This window comes from Paramormyrops kingsleyae, chromosome 7, assembly GCF_048594095.1.
Source record: "Paramormyrops kingsleyae isolate MSU_618 chromosome 7, PKINGS_0.4, whole genome shotgun sequence".
Taxonomy (NCBI): domain Eukaryota; kingdom Metazoa; phylum Chordata; class Actinopteri; order Osteoglossiformes; family Mormyridae; genus Paramormyrops; species Paramormyrops kingsleyae.
The window spans coordinates 18,647,253-18,670,693 of record NC_132803.1 but is presented as its reverse complement, the minus strand read 5'-3'; the positions used below and the strand labels follow the sequence as shown (position 1 = coordinate 18,670,693).

At 36.8% G+C, this 23,441-nt stretch overlaps 1 protein-coding gene across 1 annotated transcript in view; it reads right to left on the bottom strand.

The window, feature by feature from the left end:
* Positions 1 to 23,230, bottom strand: part of parp8 (poly (ADP-ribose) polymerase family, member 8) — a 50,419-nt gene extending 27,189 nt beyond the window's left edge. The window contains exons 1-3 of the mRNA XM_023823295.2: positions 22,633 to 23,230; positions 21,821 to 21,875; positions 3,138 to 3,175 (exon numbers count right to left, since the gene is read on the bottom strand). Of these exons, the coding sequence (XP_023679063.1) occupies positions 3,138 to 3,175; positions 21,821 to 21,875; positions 22,633 to 22,813 (274 nt within the window). The 5' untranslated portion in view covers positions 22,814 to 23,230. The remainder of the gene's footprint in view (positions 1 to 3,137; positions 3,176 to 21,820; positions 21,876 to 22,632) is intronic.
* Positions 23,231 to 23,441: the final 211 nt, after the last annotated feature.

Sequence of the window (23,441 nt, the reverse complement as noted above, 5' to 3'; positions counted from 1 at the left end):
ATACCTGTTGCCAAAGGTAATATACCGAGATGCCAGTCCATCACAGAACTTAACTACAGCTATCCATCTATCCATTTTTGGGATCCTCTTTGTCCTATTTAGGGTGGTGGGGGTCTGGAGCCTATCCCAGAAGGCAGAGAATAATCCAGGCCAGGACACCAACTCATCACAGAGTACACACACAGAATTTTGTAATAATATTAACGTAATAGTAATTAATGTAATAGTATTCACACACACGTACACCTATTTGCAATTTGGAATCTCCAGTTAACCTCAGCACGCTTTTGGACTATGATAGGAAACCAGTGTACCCAGAAGAAACCCCATCATGACACGGGGAGAACATGCAGACTACACACACAGAGCCATGGCAGAGACACAAACCCTGACCCCAGAAGGGAGAGCCAACAGTGCCGTCCCCTCCAATCAGTCATGTGGATTTCAATTTAATATTCAGTTGGAGCATCAGTAGTTGTGAAGTATAAGGAATCATATGGCTCAAGCATAAGATTCTCAACTCGAGATTTTCAACTTTCCATCACTGACAATATTTCAACAAAAATTCTATCAAATTAAAACCAAAATCTAATTCACAAGCTTGCATAAAAGATACGCCTGTACAATCACATGCTACCTGTTCAATACATTCTACTTGTACACATTTGCCTCAAGCTAGATCAAGCCGAGTATCCAGCTTTTTTCAAAAAATTATTTCCCTCCATCTCAGGTCTCAATTTACCTCTGTGTTACAGTCTTCTTACATCATTTGAATGTGACAGTGCTTTTGTTGTCCCACTCCGGTCTGTAGTCGTATACTGCCCTTCTCCTTGCCACTCCTCTGTCACTTGAGTGTCTTTCTAAAAGGCCGCCCAATCCACTTTAACTCTTCACTAGAAGTATCCAGCAGTACTGTCCTCTGATGTCGCCCCTGCACTTGTGGCTCCTGATCAGCAGCCTCGTACTGCTGGCTTGCTTGGGTACTCTGAACAGTGCTTGGGTATTGGGTACTCTGAACAGTGCTTGAGTACTCTGAACAGTCCTTGGGTACTTTGAACAGTCCTTGGGTACTCTGAACAGTGCTTGGGTACTCTGAACAGTGCTTGGGTACTCTGAACAGTGCTTGGGTACTCTGACCAGCTTCCTGCCTGCCACACAGACCAGCTTTTTCCAGCCTGCCGTCATTTCCCCCTTTTCCTGTTTCCTTTCTCCTGTCCCCGATGCCTGCTGCCCTGTCGTCTATAACAAACAGATCGTGTTCAGCAGTTCGAGTCTCATTTCGTTCCCCTTGTTTTATCTGAAGTTAGAGTCACTCTTCTCACCTTTACACGCTCAAGTACACAATCCAGCTTTACCTCAATTTACCTCATTTGTACTCTTTCCTTTACAGCACTAAAGATCAGTGTGGTTGCCCTATTCTGCTTATCAAAGGCCAAGAAAAAGCAGGCAATTTTTTCCTATTACCTATGTTGTTGTAATTATTGTGTGAAGCACACTGCAGATCAACATGGCCGAGAGCATTGTTTATTGCATGCCAGTCCCATTTGTTGTAGGAAACAGCAACCTTATCAAGATGACCAAGTGTAAATAGTGTTTGTATCAAACATTACACATCAACTGAATTGTATTCAATCTTCTAGTAGTAAGTCACCTTCCACAGCAGTAATTAGTAGCATATTCCACTAAAAAAACTACATCTATACAGAATATTGATACTAACACATTTATTATCAACTTCAAACTGTTCTCATCCTAAAATTACTCAAAACAGTGGATGGCTTTAGTTCCACCATCACAAATTAATTTTACTTTATCTTAGTTGCTTACTAGATGCCTTTATACAAAGCTATCTGCAGAACTCTTATACTTAATTAATTTGTACAGCTGGAAATTTTTAATGAAGCAATTTGGATTAATTATCAATGGTAAAACAGCAGGACCCTCCTGGGACTTCCTCAGATAACCTTTTAATTAAAAGTCCACTACACTCAAAGGAATTGTGAGTTATCAAGTATAATTTTTCAGGGGACGATAATTTGATGAAACAATTACACTACTCAAAAAGTAAGTGCATTAGAATAAAACTGGTCAGTTAAAATCAACAATTTGAAACTAGAATTTTTACAATTTTAAAAGAGCATAATAATAACAAAATAAATTTCTTCATGAAAACACCTGCTGGCTGACTAACGCAGACTGACATTGGGTAAACTCACAAAAGTCACATGACAGATTAAAAATATCACATCATTCACAGTAGTGTACAATTCACAAAGGTGAGAAAAATATCACAAAGTACTGGGGTGTGAGTCTGATAAAAACCCTACAATCACCGATTTACAATCATATTTCCTAATATGCAGATAGCATTAACCGCTCAAATCAACACAGCCCCCATCTCTATCACATGAAATTCATGATACCCTGTGAATTATGCATCACAGTCATAAGCGCAGACACTGAAACAGATGGCACTGTCACCATACAATGTTTTTCTGCACTGTGATATCCAACAGCGCTGCACGTAACACCAAATCATGTAGAAAAGCTTACACGGGTTCATTGTTTACTGACAATATATCCTAAATACACTGCTTTTTCAATATGGATCAGAAGCACACTTACAAATAAAAATAAGCATAAATACAAAACAACATAAGCATCTCTCTTTATATCTATCACCAGGACTGCAAAAAAAATGCACACGTGCCTATGAGGCCGATTTCATTTGCTGTTATATGCAAAGCAGGCGAAACTTGATGCAGATATTCCAGTAAAACAAGAGGGAGCAAGAAATCTAATAATGATGTTTCATCAAGCCATGATGTTAAGAAGGTTCATTAATGTTAGTCAAGACATTCAGAAGGACTGAAGATTTTTTTCATTATGCTAATTAAGCTATTGTTAGTCTACTAACTAGCAATTAGATATAAAATATAAAATACAAAAAAATGCAGACACAATTTTCACGGTTAGCAGAAGTAATATCATAAACTTTAACCAACTTTATTTTACTATAATGACGCTAAATAATACAAAATAAAATGTTGAACTGTAGACAAATGGAAAGCGAGATTTATTACAATTCCACTGGAGTGAAGGAATAAAGGAAAGCGATGCTTCGGAAAACATCTCACCTGGGTAATCTTCAGAGACGTGCACCGAATATGAAACCCTAAGGAAGGAAAAGGAGATCAAAGATTAGGAATTCGTTTGTGCTTCAGAATAAAATGGCTAGAATTCAATACAGCAAAATATCCTAGCAAGGAATAAAGTAAAAAAAAGGCATTCATGGAAATATCCATTAAATCAATATCCATTATGAGTATGCCTAGAAAGAAATTACAGCTGGGAATTTCCACACCATACAAAGGACTGGCAAACAATGAAAGACAGCAACACAAGAAATTTATTATAATATAATATAATATAATATAATATAATATAATATAATTAATATAATATAATATAATATGCTCCGATTTATTAGGCCAACCTGCTTGTTAACACAAAGACCCTGTTCCTCCAAACAGTGAATCATGTAGCAACAGGATCAAAAGATTGAGTTACTGTTAGACTAAGCGTAACAATGGGCATGACACATGATCTAAGCGATTTTGAACAAGTTATGATAGCTGGTACCAGATTTCAGAACGTTAGAAACAGCCTCCCTTCTGAGACTAATGCACTATACTGTGTCTAGAGTTTCCAGAGACAAAAAAACATCTAGTCAGTAACAGTTCTGAGGGTAAAAATACTGCTAGTGAGACAGATTACAGGAGAATGGCCATAATTAAAGCAAACAGGAAGCTTCAATGACTGCAAAAGTGACACCTTCGGTACAATAGTGCTGTGAAGAAAGGCACGTCAGGACAAGTCACTGAAGTCAGTGAATCCTGCAGTTCTAGAGAAAAAACGTGGCCCTACTAGGGATGACACGATACACAAACCCGACACTTTGGTACAGACCTCCATTTTGGATTCACAGTTCGGTGCAATTTTATTAGAACTGCAAACAAAACACAATTAGGAACAGATGCAAACCAAAGGCAATGTGTCTGTTGTCTGGTAACAAAACTTGAGATACTTATTTGCACATTGTAAAAATAAATTTTAGGGCTGTCAAAAGTTTACGCATTAACGTTTGCGATTAATTTGAAAAGAATACTGCACAGCCTATTGCGGAGCCCCTTTTGAGGACAATCAGGACAATGCGTTTAACGACTTTTATGGACCACATTGTTTATCTGCTGCTGTCATTCTTTTGGACTTTTGAGGCTATCAAAGTCATTTCAAATCAATTTCATCCTTAAAGGTATTCATAAGTAGATTAAAAAACATAAGTATATAGAAACATCCTTGTCAATTTTGCCACTTCTTTAATTCATTTTTAGAAATGCAAATTACACACACATTTTGGTCTAAAATCCATGTAAAGATTACAGTGGCAGCTGGTGATTAAAATGTTTGGGGGGGGGGGGGCACAATTTTTGGGGAGACAAACAAACTGAAGCACTAATGCTGGCGGTGGAACAAATCTGACAGACGGGCTCAAGATTTTCATGTGGGGGGGCATGGATGTAGAGCTGTACGATACAGACCAAAAAACATACATACATACATACATACATACATACATACATACATGAATAAACACACATATATTATTATAGCACATTGATTCAGTTTTGGCTGTGACAAATATTGAGGTATTCTGTTATTGATGATGTATTTGCTTCTATGTGCTTATATCTAAATTCTGTAGTGATTGTTTTACTGTCTGTCTGTCACATTGATGTGAATTACACAGGCACAAAAAAATGCAAAACTCCTTCTTCTGATTTTCCTCTAAATTGTTTGAGAAAACTTAGGCTTCAGAATGTAGCAGCAACATCATTCTAATTCCTAAGAACATCACCAGGGAATAGAATATTTACCCTAGGCACTGCGATGTGCAGCACTAGTTTCATGCTAGAAGTACGTCATCTGCATAGAGAAATGAACTATAGTTGCTCTAAGTTACAAAAATGTAGGCCCTTCTGTGAACAGTCCTGGTTAACACTTCAAAGGGTAATTAGTTCCTGGCAATCTATTAAGGTCTGGCTTTCACAGCTCAGATATTACTCACACCCAGCTGTTGTCCATTTATGTCCTTTTTGAATCACTATTAAAATTAAACTTCTTTCCCAGTGTTGATTTACCTATGACCCTTATTTCTATATGCTAATATGATCTCCTCCCTCAGTCATTTCTGATGAAGGCTTCAGATAAAGACTGGTTTAGAGCTTGTCATCCGATTGTTGCAAAATCAATTTCTCTCCTGCTGAAATATTCTATCGTTGTTTGTCACAGTGACATTCTCTTTATACACCGCACAAGAAATAAATGAGCACTACAAATCTGTCGTTGGCTTTGTCATACAAATTTAGTAAAGAAAAAGAAAACTGACCCTGTTATTGTAAGTATGGTCATACATAAACAATATATATTTTTATGCAATTAATTTTAATTTTGGAATTTTTCTCTAACATACAGCTGGAGCACCTTACAGAGACGACAGGTTCTGTATTAACTCAGCTTTCATTATGGCTAGTCTTTACTATCCTTCTATAATTGTCATTGCATAACTTAAATAGTATAAAGTTTAAAATTATATGCAACATTAATTGCTTTAACTTTCAATTGTAAATCAATGTATTAATTTATTGTAGATGGTTAACACACATTACCTTCGAATAAGCTAAAGGATTTCAAAAATAGAGCAGACAGAGGATACAATGTAATGCAATTCCATTTGTATTCTTCCATAAGGTTTGCACTCAGATATTTTATTATTAACCATGAGTACTAACTAGCTAGCCATCTCCTCCGTTTATGGAAAATGAAAAATGATCACAGGTAGATTTGGCATTTAAAACTCAAGGAAGCAGTTTGCATTGGAGTGCTTTTCAAAGACTAGGCCTGCTCACATCCCATGGAGGTGACCTTCTAACCTGAAATGTACTGAGGGCTTAGGTTGGTTTAGATATCCTTCCACTTTAAATCGATTATTTTTTTCTTATCTTTTTAGATGCCCTCTCTGAACCAACAATAAAAACCACAAATACCAATATTTTATAGGACCTGCACCGCATTCCTATTCCTACACATTCATCTAAGGTGAACATGTGATTTTCAAATGCAACTATTAATGCTGTATAACATGTACTGCAAAACCAGACCTTCGGGCAACCATGTGTATATATAATTAGTATTTTATCTAAACAATAAGCTTTTGGCATAAATCCAAGAAGTAAAATACTTATTAGACTTGTATTTGAATAGTTTGCATTTATAAAATACCTGTACACAAAAGCAATTAGATCTGTCCTCAGTTGGGGACTTTATGAGAAAGGATGAAAGCAAACATCTATTTAGTGATTCTATTTTAGTGACTCATCTTTTCTTATTAGCTTTTACTACTTAATTATTTCCTTAATTATTATATGAAGTCAAAATCAACTAACTACATCACATAACCATGGGTCAGACCAAGGTTTAAAAAAATACTAGGGGGTGAGATGAAATGTTTAAACAGTTATTTGTTTTTTTTCTGAAAACAGGGCTCCATAGGCAGGTTATGTAGCTCTCAAGGTAGAACAAAGACACAGGACATTCAGGGTAAAAACAAATGACTCCAAAACAACATACAGTAGACCAACGCAAACTAAAAAGAAATTCCCACAGTCATCAGAACACAGCAAAAGAAACACGAGCTGGAAATCCCTACCACACATTACATTCCTTATATGCTCACCTCTCATCTAAGTCAACTCAGCTGACCCTGTTTAAACCTAATCAGGCCAATCTGGGATTCATTACCTAAGGTGCTTGTTTTTCCAGGGCTAGCTATCAATCGTTCATTTATATTAACACCGTATATTGGCGCCATAAAATCCATCTATCCATTATGCAGGGTTGCGGGGGTCTATAGCATATCCCAGCATTTATAGGCTCAGCACAGGCAATGACAAAAGGATGGGGTGCCAACCCATCTAAGGGCACACACACCATTCAAACACACATTCAAACCTACGGATTATGTGGCAACTCCAATTCACCTCAGCCTGTTTTTGGACTGTGGGGGTAACCCGGAATACCCAGAGGAAACCCCATGATGACACAGGGAGAACATACAAACTCCACACAGAGCTGAGGCACAGACTTCAACGTTAATGTCCAGAAACTGGTCTCTAGTGGTGGGACATGACCATTCTAGCCACTGCACCAACATGCTGTCCTGTGTTGTATACTATGAAATAATAATAAATAAACAATTAGTGCGCGAGTTCGTAGCCCCTGTGATAAATTGCCATACCAATCAGGGTATACATTTATGTTCGGTTTAATTTCACACTCAGGACTACAGCATAGATATATGTATCCCAAACACCACTGTCTGAGTGTGTTTTTGCCTGCCAAAATGTTCTTTTTCTAGTGTTGACCCATTCCTTGCACAGACCCTGTTATTTCTGAAAATAAAACATAAATTGTCATGTTATGTGTACTTAAAAAATTAATCCTATGGAATGCACCAGGAGCCCATTCAAGATCTGAATCCAATCCATGTTTTCACACAGGTATTTTTGTTCTGACAAAATTAGCAATATTAAAAATACATAAACTCTAGGCAACTGTACTCAAATATGGCAGTCAGGATGTTAAAGTAAGTATAAAAGTCTTAATATTAAAGTAAGTATAAAAGCTTTGTTTGTTTTTAGAAAATAACAACTGTCATCTAATACTAGTAGTGGGTGGATATATTTTCTGGCCAGTATATATTGAGCCAATATTTCAATTTTTTATATCAACATTAGCCAATAGAGACTACATTACATTACTTATAATAGGATCATTCACATAGAATGGAGTTTTAAAATACAGCGATGATTCATGCATATCAACAAACCATCAGTCAATTCCTGGAGAAGGATTCAACTGCCAACCTTTGCATATGCCTGAGAGATAGAAAACCTGAATATTCTATTTATGCTTATTTTTATATTCATATTTCATGTAAGGATGTCTAATAAAAAAATCAAAGTGTTTACATCTTAGTCTACCCTCTTTAGCTATCTGACAAATACTGTATAGGCTACAATATTTAAGGTTGACCCCGTTACTTTGCTAAAAGTAAATGCCATTGTTTTAATCTGTTTATCATATAATGGATAATATTCATAATTAATTATGATTCTTGGTATCAATGAATTTATGAAAAAGTAAATGAAATTAAACATTTGTGGTTTTCAGTCAAAACAATGGGTAAGTATTGTAAGCCTTAAGTGTCACATCACAGTCATGCGGCACATAACATTTTGGTCAATGACAGACTACGTATACAACAGTAATCCCATAAGATTACAATGAAGATGAAAAATTCCTATCGCTTAGTGACATCATAGTGCAATGGATTACTCACTACTCATATGTTTGTGGTGATGCTGGTGTAAACCAACCTACTGCGCTGCCAGTCATAAAAATATAGCACATACAATTATGTATAGCACATAATGGTTTATAATGATAATATACAACTATAATACTGGTTTATTACTGTACTGTACTTTTTATCATTATTTAGGCTATACCATATACAGTACTAGGTGAGTAGTACACTATACCATATACAGTACTAGGTGAGTAGTAGACTATACCATATACAGTACTAGGTGAGTAGTAGGCTATACCATCTAGGTTTGGTATGTACACTCTATGATGTTCACACGACGACAAAATTGCCTAATGACGCATTTCTCAGAATGTATCCCTGTCATTACGCAACCCATCACAGTATATTCAAAGGAAGTTCCTATATGTGTGTGTAATTAAAGATTTTGTTAAAGTAAAACATGCTGGAAGCAATGATCTCCTCTATGAGGTTCACAAGTCTGTCATTCATCACCTCTGTATCTGTATCCACTGATGCCAAGTTTGACACGGGGTTGTCTAACTTGTCAAACAACTTTGTGAAAACAACTGCAACATGCATATTCACAACATAAAACTTCCTTTTAAAGCAAAACATGGAGATATTTTAGATCCAAGTCTAACTGAAAGGTGGTCAATGAACAAGGCTCATTATTTTCCACAGTTAAGCATCCAGAGTCTAGCTCCACTCATTGCAAGCTCACACCTAAATCATTAGAGTGTTTTTCAGACATTTCCAAGCATACATTTGTGGTGGTGAAATTTAGATAAGATTTGGTACCACTATAAAATTAATGAGTAGGAGAGCTGAGGGTTGCTGGGATTGCTGTCAGTGTCTTATTTGTGTTGTGTGATACGTGCTGCATGGCCAGTTTGTAATGTTTTGGGAGAAAGGGAACAGCTCCAAGTGCGTGAGCAAGAAAACGGGACCTGTCAGAACAGCAAAGTGTAAGAACCAAATAAGTATGTTTCACTGGTCTGAATATTATGCAAAATATGTACGTGCCGGTGTAGAAATAGAGATCCGAGTACATGAATCAGTACTTGTGTTAAAGGGACATACAATCTCCATAATTCTTGGAATATTTTTCTTTTTCTGAAACATTGTTAGAATGTGAGCAGATGAGGTCCTTTTACAAAAGATTTTAGAAGGAATAGGGCTAAAGAGTAAAGACCATGAGAGATCAGAGACGAGCCAAAGGGAAAATAGGAGATATCTAGCAGTGTTGTGCAAGAAACGGGATAAATCATTATACATTTTCTAGCTGGAGAGTTCTCCCTGCTTCTGCTTTCTGGGGGACTCCTACACCCATAGACTGGCAATAAAAAAGGAACCTTCCCTACATACAGGAGTCAAAACTTTATTTACACATTGCATTTTAACATTTATTGGTGAGCCCATTTCTAAATGCAAATAAATTACTTAAAAACACCATAAGGACCATTTCCATATTCTTTAAAATGGTGCTAAGGAATTTACTGTTAGATTCCAATCTGTGGGGTAAGGTTGATTGAACACCTGCTGGTCATTTTAGGTCTAAGAGATGATTCTATGAAATTAACCTTTAAAGTGTGAATTCTTCATTTTTGTTAGGTGAGATTATCTGGACATTTTATGTTTACATACAGGTATATTTTGATAAGGACACGGTAAACGTTCTCAATACATAGTTTCAAAGTTTCAGTTGAAAAGTTAATTTTAATACATTCAAGTTCCGTAATCATACCGTCATACTGCTATTCCATCTGCCTTATAGCTGGCAAGATATATATATTTAAAAATTCCATCTCTATCTCCATCCCGGTCCAGGATACAGTTGAAAGATAGATGGATGGATGGATGGATGGATGGATGGACAACATGAGACAATATGTTGGAATTTAGCATTAATAACTCAATACAACATTTGGAAAGCAGCAACGATTTTCATATGAAAGATACGAAGACGCATTCAGCCGTGAAGGGAGTGGGCGTGGCCACCAGCTGTCTCAAGAGAGACAGTCAGCTGACCTGGTTTATTTCTACCATTTCCCCCCCACCCTGAATAACTTAAACTGTATATATGTTATTACATTCTGCCTTGTTTCACCCCCAGTAACCCAAACACCAGTCTGACACATCACAAAACCCAATATCTCCCCAAACTGACCCCCCCCCCCCCCCCCACCACAAGCATTATTAAAGCAGCACATTATTTTTTTCTTCCCAGTCTTGTAGGAGCCAGATGGGTTCAGTATTGGGTGGCTTGAGCATGAAGAAGAAACACACCAACTGGATAGGTAGAGGTGGGTTTCTGTATGACCTCCCGCCCTATGGGAGCATGCAGGCTGCAGGATGTAAATGCTAACCTGTGTCTCTCACCATTTCTTTCATTGGAGAAAACAAGAATGAGTATTGTAAAGAATGGCATCTCTATACAAATTAATTCCCAAAAATAGTGATCCTACTTCCGTGTTTATTTACAATAGGTATGGCTCAAGACCTGATAGGCCCCCGCCCCATGGTCATAATATGCTGTATTTTATTATACTGCATTATTAATTCTGTTCATATAATTATTTATCTGCATGTGTGTGTGTGTGTGTCTGTGTGTGTATATCTATAATCTCTCTCTGCTTCATTTATTTACTGTTGCTTTCTCTTTGCAAGAAATAGCATTTCATGTATCTTATATATAGCCCCTGTCACTGTTGTTTATATACCGCTTTATTTGAATAACTGTACATACCTATATATTTCCATATATGGCAGATCCTACTGTATATGCCCTTCTGGTTTCTGTACATGATCTACACTCCTGTACTGTACTGTAAATTATTATAGTACTGTACTGTAAATTATATTTGTTCACTTGTGGTCAGATGTTAACCGCATTCATTGGCATTGTACTCTGCATGGAGATAATATAATTGAATCTAAAGCTGATCCACCCACGATTAGGGAAAATTTTCAGTACGAAAGACACACGACATGACAAACACAATTTTACCATCAAACATTCTAAGCAAATGCTGTCTTTTCAGATACACGTTTAAAATATTTAAACTAAAAAAAACAACAAAGACATATCATTTAAACACAAAATCAGCAAGTAATAATGGTGAACCTGAGAGATGCTAACGAGAGCTTCACTTAACAAAGTTATCCATAATTTCAGGATAATGACACTGACATAGAACAAAAGCTTCTTTGACAAAGATTTAGGCAATGGCAGTGTTGTTCTTCAACCACTGTAACGACAGCCAAAAATGCAGATGAGGTGCGTGGGGACATCTTTATGTAGAATACAAGCTCAATTAATTAAAGGGTAGCCTGTGCAACAAGGCCTCCCTAAAATGCAGTCACAGAGCACACTTGTACATGCGTTTAGCAGCCTGACCACTGTGTCTATGACTAGACAAGCAGAAAATGACAGATTATGATGGCACAACATAAATATTTGAAGAACCCCGGGGGAATATGTGAATGTGGTAGTATTTGAAGTTCTTCTAAAACTGCACTTCTTGCCTGTGAAGAAACTACATTTGCATATAGGCAATTCTGAAACTGACAATGTGCAAATATTTTTATTTATATTCTTAAGACACTGTACTGTGCTAATTTCAAACATCATTCACTATAAGTACTGCAGCAAAAGCCATGTTCTAATGAAAGCTGACTACCTATACAATTTTTTGACAACAAAAAAATCCATGGACTCTTAATCATACTGAAAAAATGGAAAATTTCTGCCCATGGTATAGCTCTTCAAAATGAGAACAAAACATTTACAAACAACGTAGTTTAGGATGCAAATAGAAGATAATACACTTATTACAAATTACAAATCTGCAAGTTACCTACACGTTTCAGATATGCAAACACAATTGAGAAGATAATTTTAAAAAAGCAACAACTGAAAACCTTCCAAAAAGTACTTACATACCAGTATTATCTGTTCTACTTAAATTTAGCAAAGCTTCTAAAATGCCTTGCCTTTCTGTGTAAACCAAAATTAAACATAAACAGAAAAAGAAAACACACAATACGGCTTATGATGCACTTTACATGTATAAAATTTTAAGCAACTGCAACAGTTTACCCATCTCATCATAAAACTAATATTACTGATAACCTTCTTTTGTCTGTTTGGATTGCTGTCAGGTTACACTAACCTCAAACAGTACATAAGAAGCCCTCCCTTTATCATAAGATACAGTATGTTGCAACCTTGGGGATTTTCTAACAGAGAAATAACATTAAAATGAACACAAATTATTTCTTGTTTATTTCTTATAACCATTTTTAGCCAAGCTATAGAAAAATACACCAGCATTATTCTCACAAATAAACTTTTTATATTAGGCCTATAGCCTAACACAGCAATGCAAGTAAATTCCAAAGTAACATTTTTGGCATTGAAATCACATGTAGGTTATTTTAAAGACAATTGATAATAGTTTCAGAGAGCAACCAGAGCAACATTAGTGATGCATCTAACAACTGTAGTCTACCGACTAATATTCTGACTCATTTGTTGAATAACTAGGGTTTAAAGTGGGCCGTAACAATCTGGAAGAGCATTCAGACACCTTCATTTAATAAATAAACAAATCTGATTGCCAGTTAAATATATAATAATATCAAGCAAGTTTATTTTTTGCGTGCTGTAGCCTGGCGTTCCTTCCAGCTAATGCCATCAAGATACTCACTTAAAAAAAATCAGATAGTAATGTCACACCACGGCCCCGATACTCAACACATCCTTTTCCTAGTCTCATCCGTTCTCTTCAGCGGGTTTATGCATGCAAATTAACTTGTGATCACATTTTTTTTCTTTTTACAGAAGGGGAGCTAGCATAAAATCAGTTGTTATTTTTCTGGAGTGGTAGGTAATTTCAAATGCAATGTTTCAACAGAGCGCTACAAATAGCACCAAACACACAACCTGTTTTATATGCAGCTTGGCTATCTGTCTCGTTAGCTACCAGTATGGCAGCTGACACTGGCTAGCACTTGGGCTAGCTTAACTACAGTGACATTAGGTCCCACTCAGAAGCGAAGGTAGCATGGGGGTGAGGTATGGAGTCAGAATAGTGCCATATGTACTTGTATGTGTACTTTCCAATTTGCACCCGTAAAACGAAAATTGCTCGCACTGAACACAATTTTCATTCGCAAAAAAAAAAATATTTTGCAAATACACGTCAATATTTTTTGTAAATGCGAAACCAAACATCTTCATAAAAATATTCTTTACAAGATAGAATGGTTTTCAAGTACAAAACCTGTATTGCAAATCCAAGTCCTCTTGCAAATACCAACCTGCGAGTGCAAATTCACACTTGAAACACACTTGTACTGGAAAACCATTCTATCTTTGTAAAAAATATTTTTATGATGATGTTTGGTTTCGCATTTACAAAAAATATTGACGTGTATTTGCAAAATTGTCACGCCCCGCTCCGTCCGCTCCTAATGTGTGCCACGCCCACCTCATTACCTCCTGTTTCTCCCCGTTTGTTCTCACTTGTGGCTCGTTACCCGTAGCTTGTCTGTTGTATTTAGTCCTCGTCTGAGTCAGTCTTCCCCAGACTTGTCATTAATGTTACCCGTCGTTCTTCCCCGTCTTGTGGATTCTGCCTTAATAAACCCCGTTTGCCCTACTTCCTGGCTCCGTATCCCTGCTTCCCGGATCGCCTTCTGCCCGACCGTGACACAAAATATTTTTTTTTTGCGAATGAAAATTGTGTTCAGTGCGAGCAAATTTCGTTTTATGGGCGCAAATTGGAAAGTACACAAACAAGTACATATGGCACTATTCTGACTCCATAGTGAGGGGGTATGACCGCTGACAATGACTGTCAGGAATGTGCTTCTTGGGCCCTCCTTCCCTGGTGTGACTGTGCTCTCTGTAAGCATACGTGGGAGGTGATTTTAGCTCCATCACTGGTCCCACTATACTATAAGGCTACGCCCACACTGCTGCATTTTTGTTTTAAAACGCAGACGTTTGTCTCCATTTTGCTTTTCGTCCACACTATGCCAAAGTTTTCAGCCCCCAAAAATGGAAACTTTTATAGATGTACTTTTATAGATACTGTTGTTTTCCACTTTAGGAGTTGAAAACGGAGACTTTTGAAAACTCAGACTCTAAAAGTGCCCTAATTTGTCCCTACTCAGCCCATCCCTAATTTGATCGCAGTAGTTACACTCTCTCATTGTCTGATTGGTCACCTATTTACCTGACATGGAAGACTATTCCAACATGTGAGACATGGAATTGCTGCTTTCATTGGCGCTTTCCTCACAGCTGACTTGTATTCAGCTAAATAGCATATTAGACAGTGTGACTGCTGCATATTTTTGCAAAATGAAACTAATTTCCCTGATCACTGTGTCAATGCATGCATGTCCAATGTAGGCCAATAGCCACGTCAAGCTAGCTCATTTCTGATTGTTTCAGTATGTATGGAAATAATTTCATAAATAATTTTTATTTGAAATCTCCATTTTTAAATGGAACGTAGCAGTGTGGACTAAGCCGTAGTCAATTTGGGAATTATTTTGAATTGAGTCATTTTTCTTCACTGCACCGCTACACCAGATCTTAGGGTTCCCCCACTTTAAACCCTGTGAATAACCTAATAAAAGGTTGTTTACTCCATTTAAAAAATCTAACAATAAAACACCAAAAAGTAAACAAACAGACATCAAAATGTCAATATTTTATTGTCTAATTAAAAGCAACAAGGTATGGAAACTAAGAATCTTTCTAAATAAATTAAAATAATCTACTCCAATTGAGGAATAAAGGGCTGATTGCAAAAGTACTAGAATTTAATAAAAGTAGCGCAGTTTGCAGTAATGCAGTTCAAGCAGTATCAGAGATATAATAAAATCTTCTGCAGCTTCAACTGGATATCAGTACAATCAGTGAGATCAAATTTTATGTTCAAGTAACACTGGAGATATAACTATCTAGTGCCGTTTCAATCTGATTTTAGTAACACGCAGATGTGTGAATCTTGGTCAATATGGCCTACCAATATTTAAATTTGATCAGTATTCAAAGTTAGCAGCACCAGAGCTAAAACTACTAAATGACTACTAAAACAATGGAGATGACTGTATTGATCGACCAGCCATTTTCTGTAGTGTAGGACAAGAGATTTCATCAGCTCATTTACAACTTAAAAGAGATCTGAAAGTACTAGCCCGCAACATATATTTCATTATTAAATCCAGCCAAAAAATCTATCTATCTTTTATCTATCTTTGCACGTTCCAGGCGTCGACATGTATCCTGCGTGATCAAAAGTTGGGTTCAGTTGACAGAACAGATTTTACCTAAGTCTTAGTTTGAATGACTCGATTGTACGATTCAAATAAGCAGTTGGGGGTGGGGGTGGGGGGGGGGCACCCCTTACTGCTGGTGAATTTTGTTCAATTACTCTTATCGAAACTGTATGTTTATTAAAGTTAAAGGATAATTAAATGATAAAAACAACACCAAAGCCACACCCATATATCTTATCTTTTGTTAACAGGAATAATACATATCCTTTAGGCTTTCATTTATACTGTGTCTGCCTAAATCCTCAGCAAATACTGTTAGCAATTGCTTTTGGGAACAACACATTTACACTTTTTTTTTAACTCTTAACTCTGGAAAAGACGCAACCAACCAGCATTCTGTTGTATCTTTGCTAGAATGTCAGGCCAATAAAGAGAATAACTAACTGTCGGATTATTTTATGTAGTAAGCAAACGGCACACTGTAGACAGGGTGTCAATCTATCACAGGGCACGCACACATTATGGTCAATTTAGAATATCTAGAAAACACAAATTAGACTAACTGCATGGGCTGTGGGAGGAGAACCTGGTGGCTTAAAGCAATAGTGCAGCACACCAAGGCCCCATGCCACCCACAGTCACAATATGTTAGTGTTTAATGATCTCAATACAGAAATAACAGATCTATTGAAAAAACCTACTCAATCATATGACAAAGGGTATTAGCCAATGGCTGTTTAAGGCAAAAATTTCCAACAGCAATAAGAAGAGGCTCAGCTACATCCACAGTACTTGTGATGCATACCCCTGTTCCCAAGGAGGTGGGGAGAGGCCCAACGATCCTGGCCAATCAACAGTCAGAAAAGAGTAGCGTACACATTTCGCCCCAAAGGCATTTTCAAACTGCATCGAATCACTACATCAAATTATAGTTAGAGATGGAGCAAACAGACCGCTGTCATTACCCTACAAGTAAAACAAGATGGAAGTGGATTGCATTAGGCAGTTCTTATCTGCCACAACCAGAGCGGAGGGCTGATGATTCCTGGGGGGGGGGGGGGGACAACAACAGTGCCAGAATGGCTGCACAAATGGAAGATATGTCTAATGTCTGAAAAAGGAAGTTCACTCAACATTTTCTAGTATCGCTCCACTGATAAATCCACTCTCCTTAGAATAACCCTCCTCAAAATGCTACAGCCTGTCAATACATGAAGAAGCATAATGCGCATGGCTATCTGGGCATTTGTAAGTATGGAAGCAGCCAGATAGCCTATTCTTCCAACTGCCACTGATATGCCGTGGCCATGAATTCAAACTTGTCAAACACTTTCATTTTTGGGACCAAAATTTGCACAGATGCGAGAAATTGGTTTATGGAGTATGTGCATTGAAACTCAAGAAACAAAGGCAAGGTCACCTATCACTGTTACTGGAGAGCAAATACAACCTGCTGTTGCTCCTGAAAAGTGGTGAGGTGTTCCAGAAGCAGCAGAAAGCTTTGTATGGCATCTACTCTCTAGTCTGTTCCCAGGTTTTAGCACGACTTCCAGCCCTTTGGTAGTGGTGGCAAGCAAAAGCACATGATATGGCAACTGGCCAGGGAATCCTTGATTATCAAGCTATGGGGATTTCCTTTGTGGGGATTGAGAGATGGGTTCAATGTCGCACAAATACAAACAGGACAATAAAGAAGTAGAAAAAAGAAATGGAAATATATACAGTAAAGTAGTGGCATCTGAAACAGAATCCACATTTTTGGGGACGGAGACAAAACAGAACAGCTAATTTATACTATTTTTGAAAACACGGGCTTGGTGGATCTGATTAACGTGATAACCCTCACCATCTTACTCTCCCGCTTATGAGGCCATGCATTCCCTCTTTCCCATTTCATGGCCTAACAAAGATTTTAAAAGATCATTTAAGTAAAATATATATTAAAAAATGTATAATATATGTAATATATAAATAAAGTTTCAAGCAATGCAGATTTTCATGTGAAGGATTTTGACAACTAATAGCCACATTTCTTTGACTATTATTGAGTTACAGCCAAATATCCGTAATTATTCATTTGTTTAGATTTTATTTTTTATGAATCTATAATAAACGCAATATAAAACCAATTTGGAGGTTTAAGAAAACACTGTGACACAGAACACTTTAAATGAACCGAATTTGTAATAAAAATGAAGGGTCAGGTTAAAATTTTTGTATCGAACTTTTAATAAATGGGCCACTGTTGGGACAATTATACAATTATATAATTATTGAAAAAAGGGGATAGAAGTAATCCAGCAAACTATAGGCCAATCAGTTTAACTTGCATAACTGGAAAGGTAATGGAAGGTATAATCCAAGTGAATTACCTGGATTTAAATAACATTCTGAGGGATAGCCAACATGGATTTAGGAGAGGTAGGTCCTGTTTAACTAATCTACTTGAGTTCTTTGAGGAAGCTACAAGAGAAATTGATAACAAAAAGGCCTACAATGTGATATACTTAGATTTCCTGAAGGCCTTTGATGTTGTCCCCCACAAACAGCTCTTGCTTAAGCTCAAAGGTGCAGGGATTTTAGGAACTGTAGCAGCTTGGATGAAAAACTGGTTAATAGACTGGAAGCAGCGGGTAGTTATTAAAGGCACAATATCGCAGTGGGCCTGCGTTCATAGTGGGGTACCGCAGGGTTCAATTTTAGGACCACTATTGTTCCTAATTTACATTCATGATATTGACACCAATTCATACAGTAAACTGGTTAAATCTGCAAACGACACCAAGGTGGGTGGTGTAGCAGATACTAAACTAGAAGCACAGAGGCTACAATGGGATCTTGATTTAATTAGCGACTGGGCTGATACCTGGCAGTTGAAATTTAACGTAGATAAATGTAAGGTAATCCATGCAGGGAGCAGAAATATAAAGTACAGATATTTTATGGGTTCCACTGAAATAAAGGTAGCTGATTATGAGAAAGACCTTGTGTGTATGTTGATGCTTCCATGTCCCACTTTCACCAGTGCGGGGAAGCAATTAAAAAGGCCAATAGGATGTTGGGTTACATCTCTAGGTGTGTGGAGTTTAAGTCAAGGGAGGTGATGCAACGATTATACATTTCCTTGGTAAGACCCCACCTAGAATATTGTGTGCAGGTTTGGTCACCATACCTTAAAAAGGACATTGCTGCCTTGGAAAAGGTTCAACGTAGGGCTACAAGAATTATTCCTGGTCTTAGAGGAATGTCTTATGAGGAGAGGTTAGCTGAGCTGAATCTGTTCAGCCTTGCACAGAGGAGATTAAGGGGGGGACATGATCCAGGTATATAAGACTCTAACAGGTCTCGATGGTATTCAGCCAAATGGCTACTTTAATATTAGCTTAAATACTAGAAGTCGTGGCCATAGGTGGAAATTAGCAGGAGAACATTTTAAACTGAATTTGAGAAAACACTTCTTTACACAGCGTGTAGTTAGAGTATGGAATAGTCTTCCTGCTAGTGTAGTGTGAGCTAAAACCCTGGGTTCCTTTAAATCAGAGCTATAGCCAAATGACCTCCTCTCGTTTGTAAATTTCTTACGTTCTTATGTTAAATGCTGTGGATTTTGTTTATTTGGGAGGCATATTTTTTTAAAGCCTTCAAGTGATCAAGTAAAAAAATTACCAGATTACGGATGCAAAATGAAAAAAAAAGTCATATGAAAGTACACATTTTATTTGTTTATACAGTTAACATTATTTCATTATAGACATATATAACAATAAATAAAACCTGGAAACGACTGTAATGATCTTTAAGCTTATGTGCAATATTGCTAATTAAAAATACAACATGAGAGACACTCGATTTCCATTCAAGCCTTTCTATGTTAGCACAAAAGGTTTCTATGTGTTTTTGCAAATGCAGCAAAGAGACAAGTAACATACATTTAGGATGAATATTGGTTAAGTGGGACGAAGGGTAAACTGAGACACTATGTGTTTGATACTCTGTACAGTATCTTTTTTATGCCTCTGTACATGTGGTCTATTAACTTAGGCTCAGTTCCTGAGCTTTCAATAATACGTTTATGGCTTAATATTTATAACTAGGATCATATTTTTAAAGTGAGAAAGTAAATTTTCAAAAATCATCCCACTTTGCAATCGTATTAACTGTTAATGCTATATATCAGGACATAAAGTATAAGAACCCCCCCCCCCCTCACTAAAATAATAAAGTAAAAAGACAGGTAAATGCTAAACCAATTGGCTATATAAATAAGAAAAAATACTGTTCAATATGTATTGTGATACAATTTTTCAGGCATTGTCCACTACCACATCAGTTTGTGAATGACCCAAATAATTCAGCTTTTCAATTAATATTTTTTTCACTACATAAAGCTGTGGTCGGTGTTGCCATAGATGCATACATAAAAGTGCAATAACAGTCTTGCAAATTAACTAAAATATCTGCAATAATTTCATTATTATGGCAACTATAGTTGCAAATGATGTTATTATTCAGCTTAAATAACCCAACTACAATTACCTAGGGTGTAAGATGTAAGCTTAATTATATCCACAAACTAATCACTATCCACAAAATGTCCCACAACTATCCCCCCCCCCCCCACACACACACACATAATGTTACACAGCTTCTGGAATACACAATTCTGCTCAAGCCACTTCAACATCAAATAAATATTGCTAATCTCAATTAGCATACCAATGTTTGAAGAACAAAGACCAAAGATAAAAGTAAGCTTTACAAAAAGTTTTAAAAAAACGTCTCAAATTAAGACTGTAAGTAAACGTCAATGCAAGCCATTACATCACAGAAGCAACATCAGATTAATAAAATTATATGTAAAGAAATCACTTGTAAGAGTCTGTTCCAATTAAGAACAAAACTCATTTAGATAATTGTGCACCTTTGCTTTTAATATTAAAAAACTGTGAGCTTTGTCTTATCTCCATTGGTGCTGCTCCAGTGAGCAGAGAGAGCTTGAATAACTCTTTGAAATTAGCATATTTATCATGTAATTTTCATGACTGCAAAATCAATACAAATGTATCATTTTAAATTCATAACAGACATTTTTCGCTAACCACAAGAGAAAATGCTACTTTTCAGGCTGTATGTGCTCAGATTGAGATTACCTAAAGTTTTATCAACATAATCCGTAACAAGGTCATTCCTAAAGTTACCAGGCTTTTACACAGTTTTGCTACCGACTAAAAATTTCATTGTAATTGTGCTTACAAGCTCAGTGAAAAACATTGCCCAGTGGCAGAAAGTCACTTTCATTCACATTAACGCCCAAGTTAGACTGAAATGTATTTGTGTTTTATGTACAAATGTCAGAATGGGAAAAGTGGAAAGGACTAAAGTTGTAGTCCATTCTTTATGGATGACATCCTATGAATGCGAACCCCAACATCTGTAACTGCCAGCCCAAATGATATTTTGTACTATAGATCATTACTTTGTGTGTCTAGTTTTAATTGCTGCTTCAGATTAATAGTATTTGGGTGGCTTAATAGGTCTATGTGAATCTCTTTATCATAATTTCAGACTTCCTAGTATCTGACAGTGGTGCAACCACGTCTTACCAGTAAACTAATACTTTAGTTCAAAATTTCAAAAATAATCAAGATTTGAAACAGGAAAATATAACAATAAATTATCACAATAACTTATTATTAAATATTAACTGAACCTTAAACGTATAAAGCACAGTATTTTTAGAAAGACAGAACGCTCTCTGAATGATGGACCAAGCTTTCTTACATTAAAAACTGGCAAAATAGTTTCCATAACATAAAACTGAATATTTAGAAACCTTAATAATTTTTAAAGTGGAAATAACTATGTGAATATAATTGGAATAGTGAATATAGCCACTTTCTATTGTCAGTGTAGCTTGAGCTTAAAAAGGAAGGGTATGAAAACACCATTTTGGTTTTTGGACTATATACTCTAGAACACCAGCTTGCTACCTATTTGGGCACGTCCAAATTGTCTTTCTCCTCATTTCATGAACACGTACATTGCAGGAGGTTACAAAATTAATGTAACTACCTTTTAGGTCCCTTCGAATATGTGAATGTGAACGTTGAGTCCGCGTATCGAAAATCTGAAATAAAGATGCACAAATAAATAAACCATCAGTCAATTAGAGGAGATAAAGCAGAAATAAACACAAAATGGTGAGGAAAACACCATCACCGCAGGAAAAGTCCCATTTCAACAAGTGCAGTTTCCATGGCAACGTCAGAAGGGGTTTCCACTGACAATGGAGGAAACGGATAATAATAATGACTAAATATTAGCAGAGCTATTTCACATACAAAAATCGCTATCCAGTTTTTAATCTTCTTTGTCATGCTCTGTTGACAAAAATGATCAGGCTTAATTGATCCTTACATTTGGGTCTGGTGTACTGATAAACAGGAACCAACGACATGGGTAGCATAATAATTCCGTTTTTTTACTTAACAGAATCTGATGTCTACGTTTAGTCAAAATAAATAGCTCCGTTTTCGAACAACTTCGTAGCAAAAGGTACAGGTAATAGGCTAAAATAATAGCAGGTGTACACACCGTATAGGTGGTCCGCATATTTTAAATTAAATGGACATCATATAAGGCTCGAATTTCGCTTTTGTGCGTATTAAGGTGGTTAACCAGCTGTCAGCAATTAAGTTATCTCGCCAATGATGCCAAAATATTGCAGGAAGAAGCTAGCTAATGCGATACCGTGGCCGTATTTTCGGCAGTGTATTTCAATTTACAACTAGTTAGCTAGAAAATGTATGCACGAGTAGAGCCGGAATTTTAGGAGGATTAAGCCATATAACCTACGCTGCACATCACTGAAGTCGGAAACTCACCAGAAAACAGGCAGTCTTTCTCTGCCTTGCACCTTTGAATTACGATGTCGACGTCTTTTTGTATTCTCTCTTGTCTTGAACACATCCCCATAAAATAAAACCCCCTGGAATGGCTTGTTTTATTATACAGTAAAAATATATATCGGATATCCTTTTCAGGATGTAAGCGCCGAGCTTTCATAGACTGAATTCCGGATAACTGAAAAAAATGCGCTTTCGCTCTTGGCTGCTTCCGTAAAAATAAAAAGACCAGGTGAGACGACGAGCTCTTTATTAAATGATCTCTCCGATAAGAATAGACACGAATGAAAAGCACCAAGACTCAACAGCTCCGCTTCTCGACGTACATTTCATACCGATAGCTGTTTTTTTAATATATTAAACCGGAAGCGCCGAGCACTATTTCACATCACCGCTAACAATGGCGATTTCGAAAGCTAAAGCCGAGATCTTCCTTGTCTGTTAAAGAGAAACGCGCCCTGTTATTAAAACCCGGTGCAAAATAAAAGGAAAAAAAATAACTGATCAGGGACACTGAAAGTACACAGTGTATCACACGAGACGTTCTGCAATTCGGTGCGAGTTGGTGATGTAATGCGCGTCTCCGGTATTTTCTTTCTTAGCTACAGTAAATAATAAGTGACAGGTAATTGATTTATTCATGAGGCTGCATTGCGATTATATCGGTTAGGGCAACTAACTGATAACCGATACAAAACTGAGGTGGTTGCATGCAAGCAAACACTCTTTACACAGGTAGATTTGTGTGTGTGTGTGTGTGGTGTGTGCGTGCACGGATTATATATATA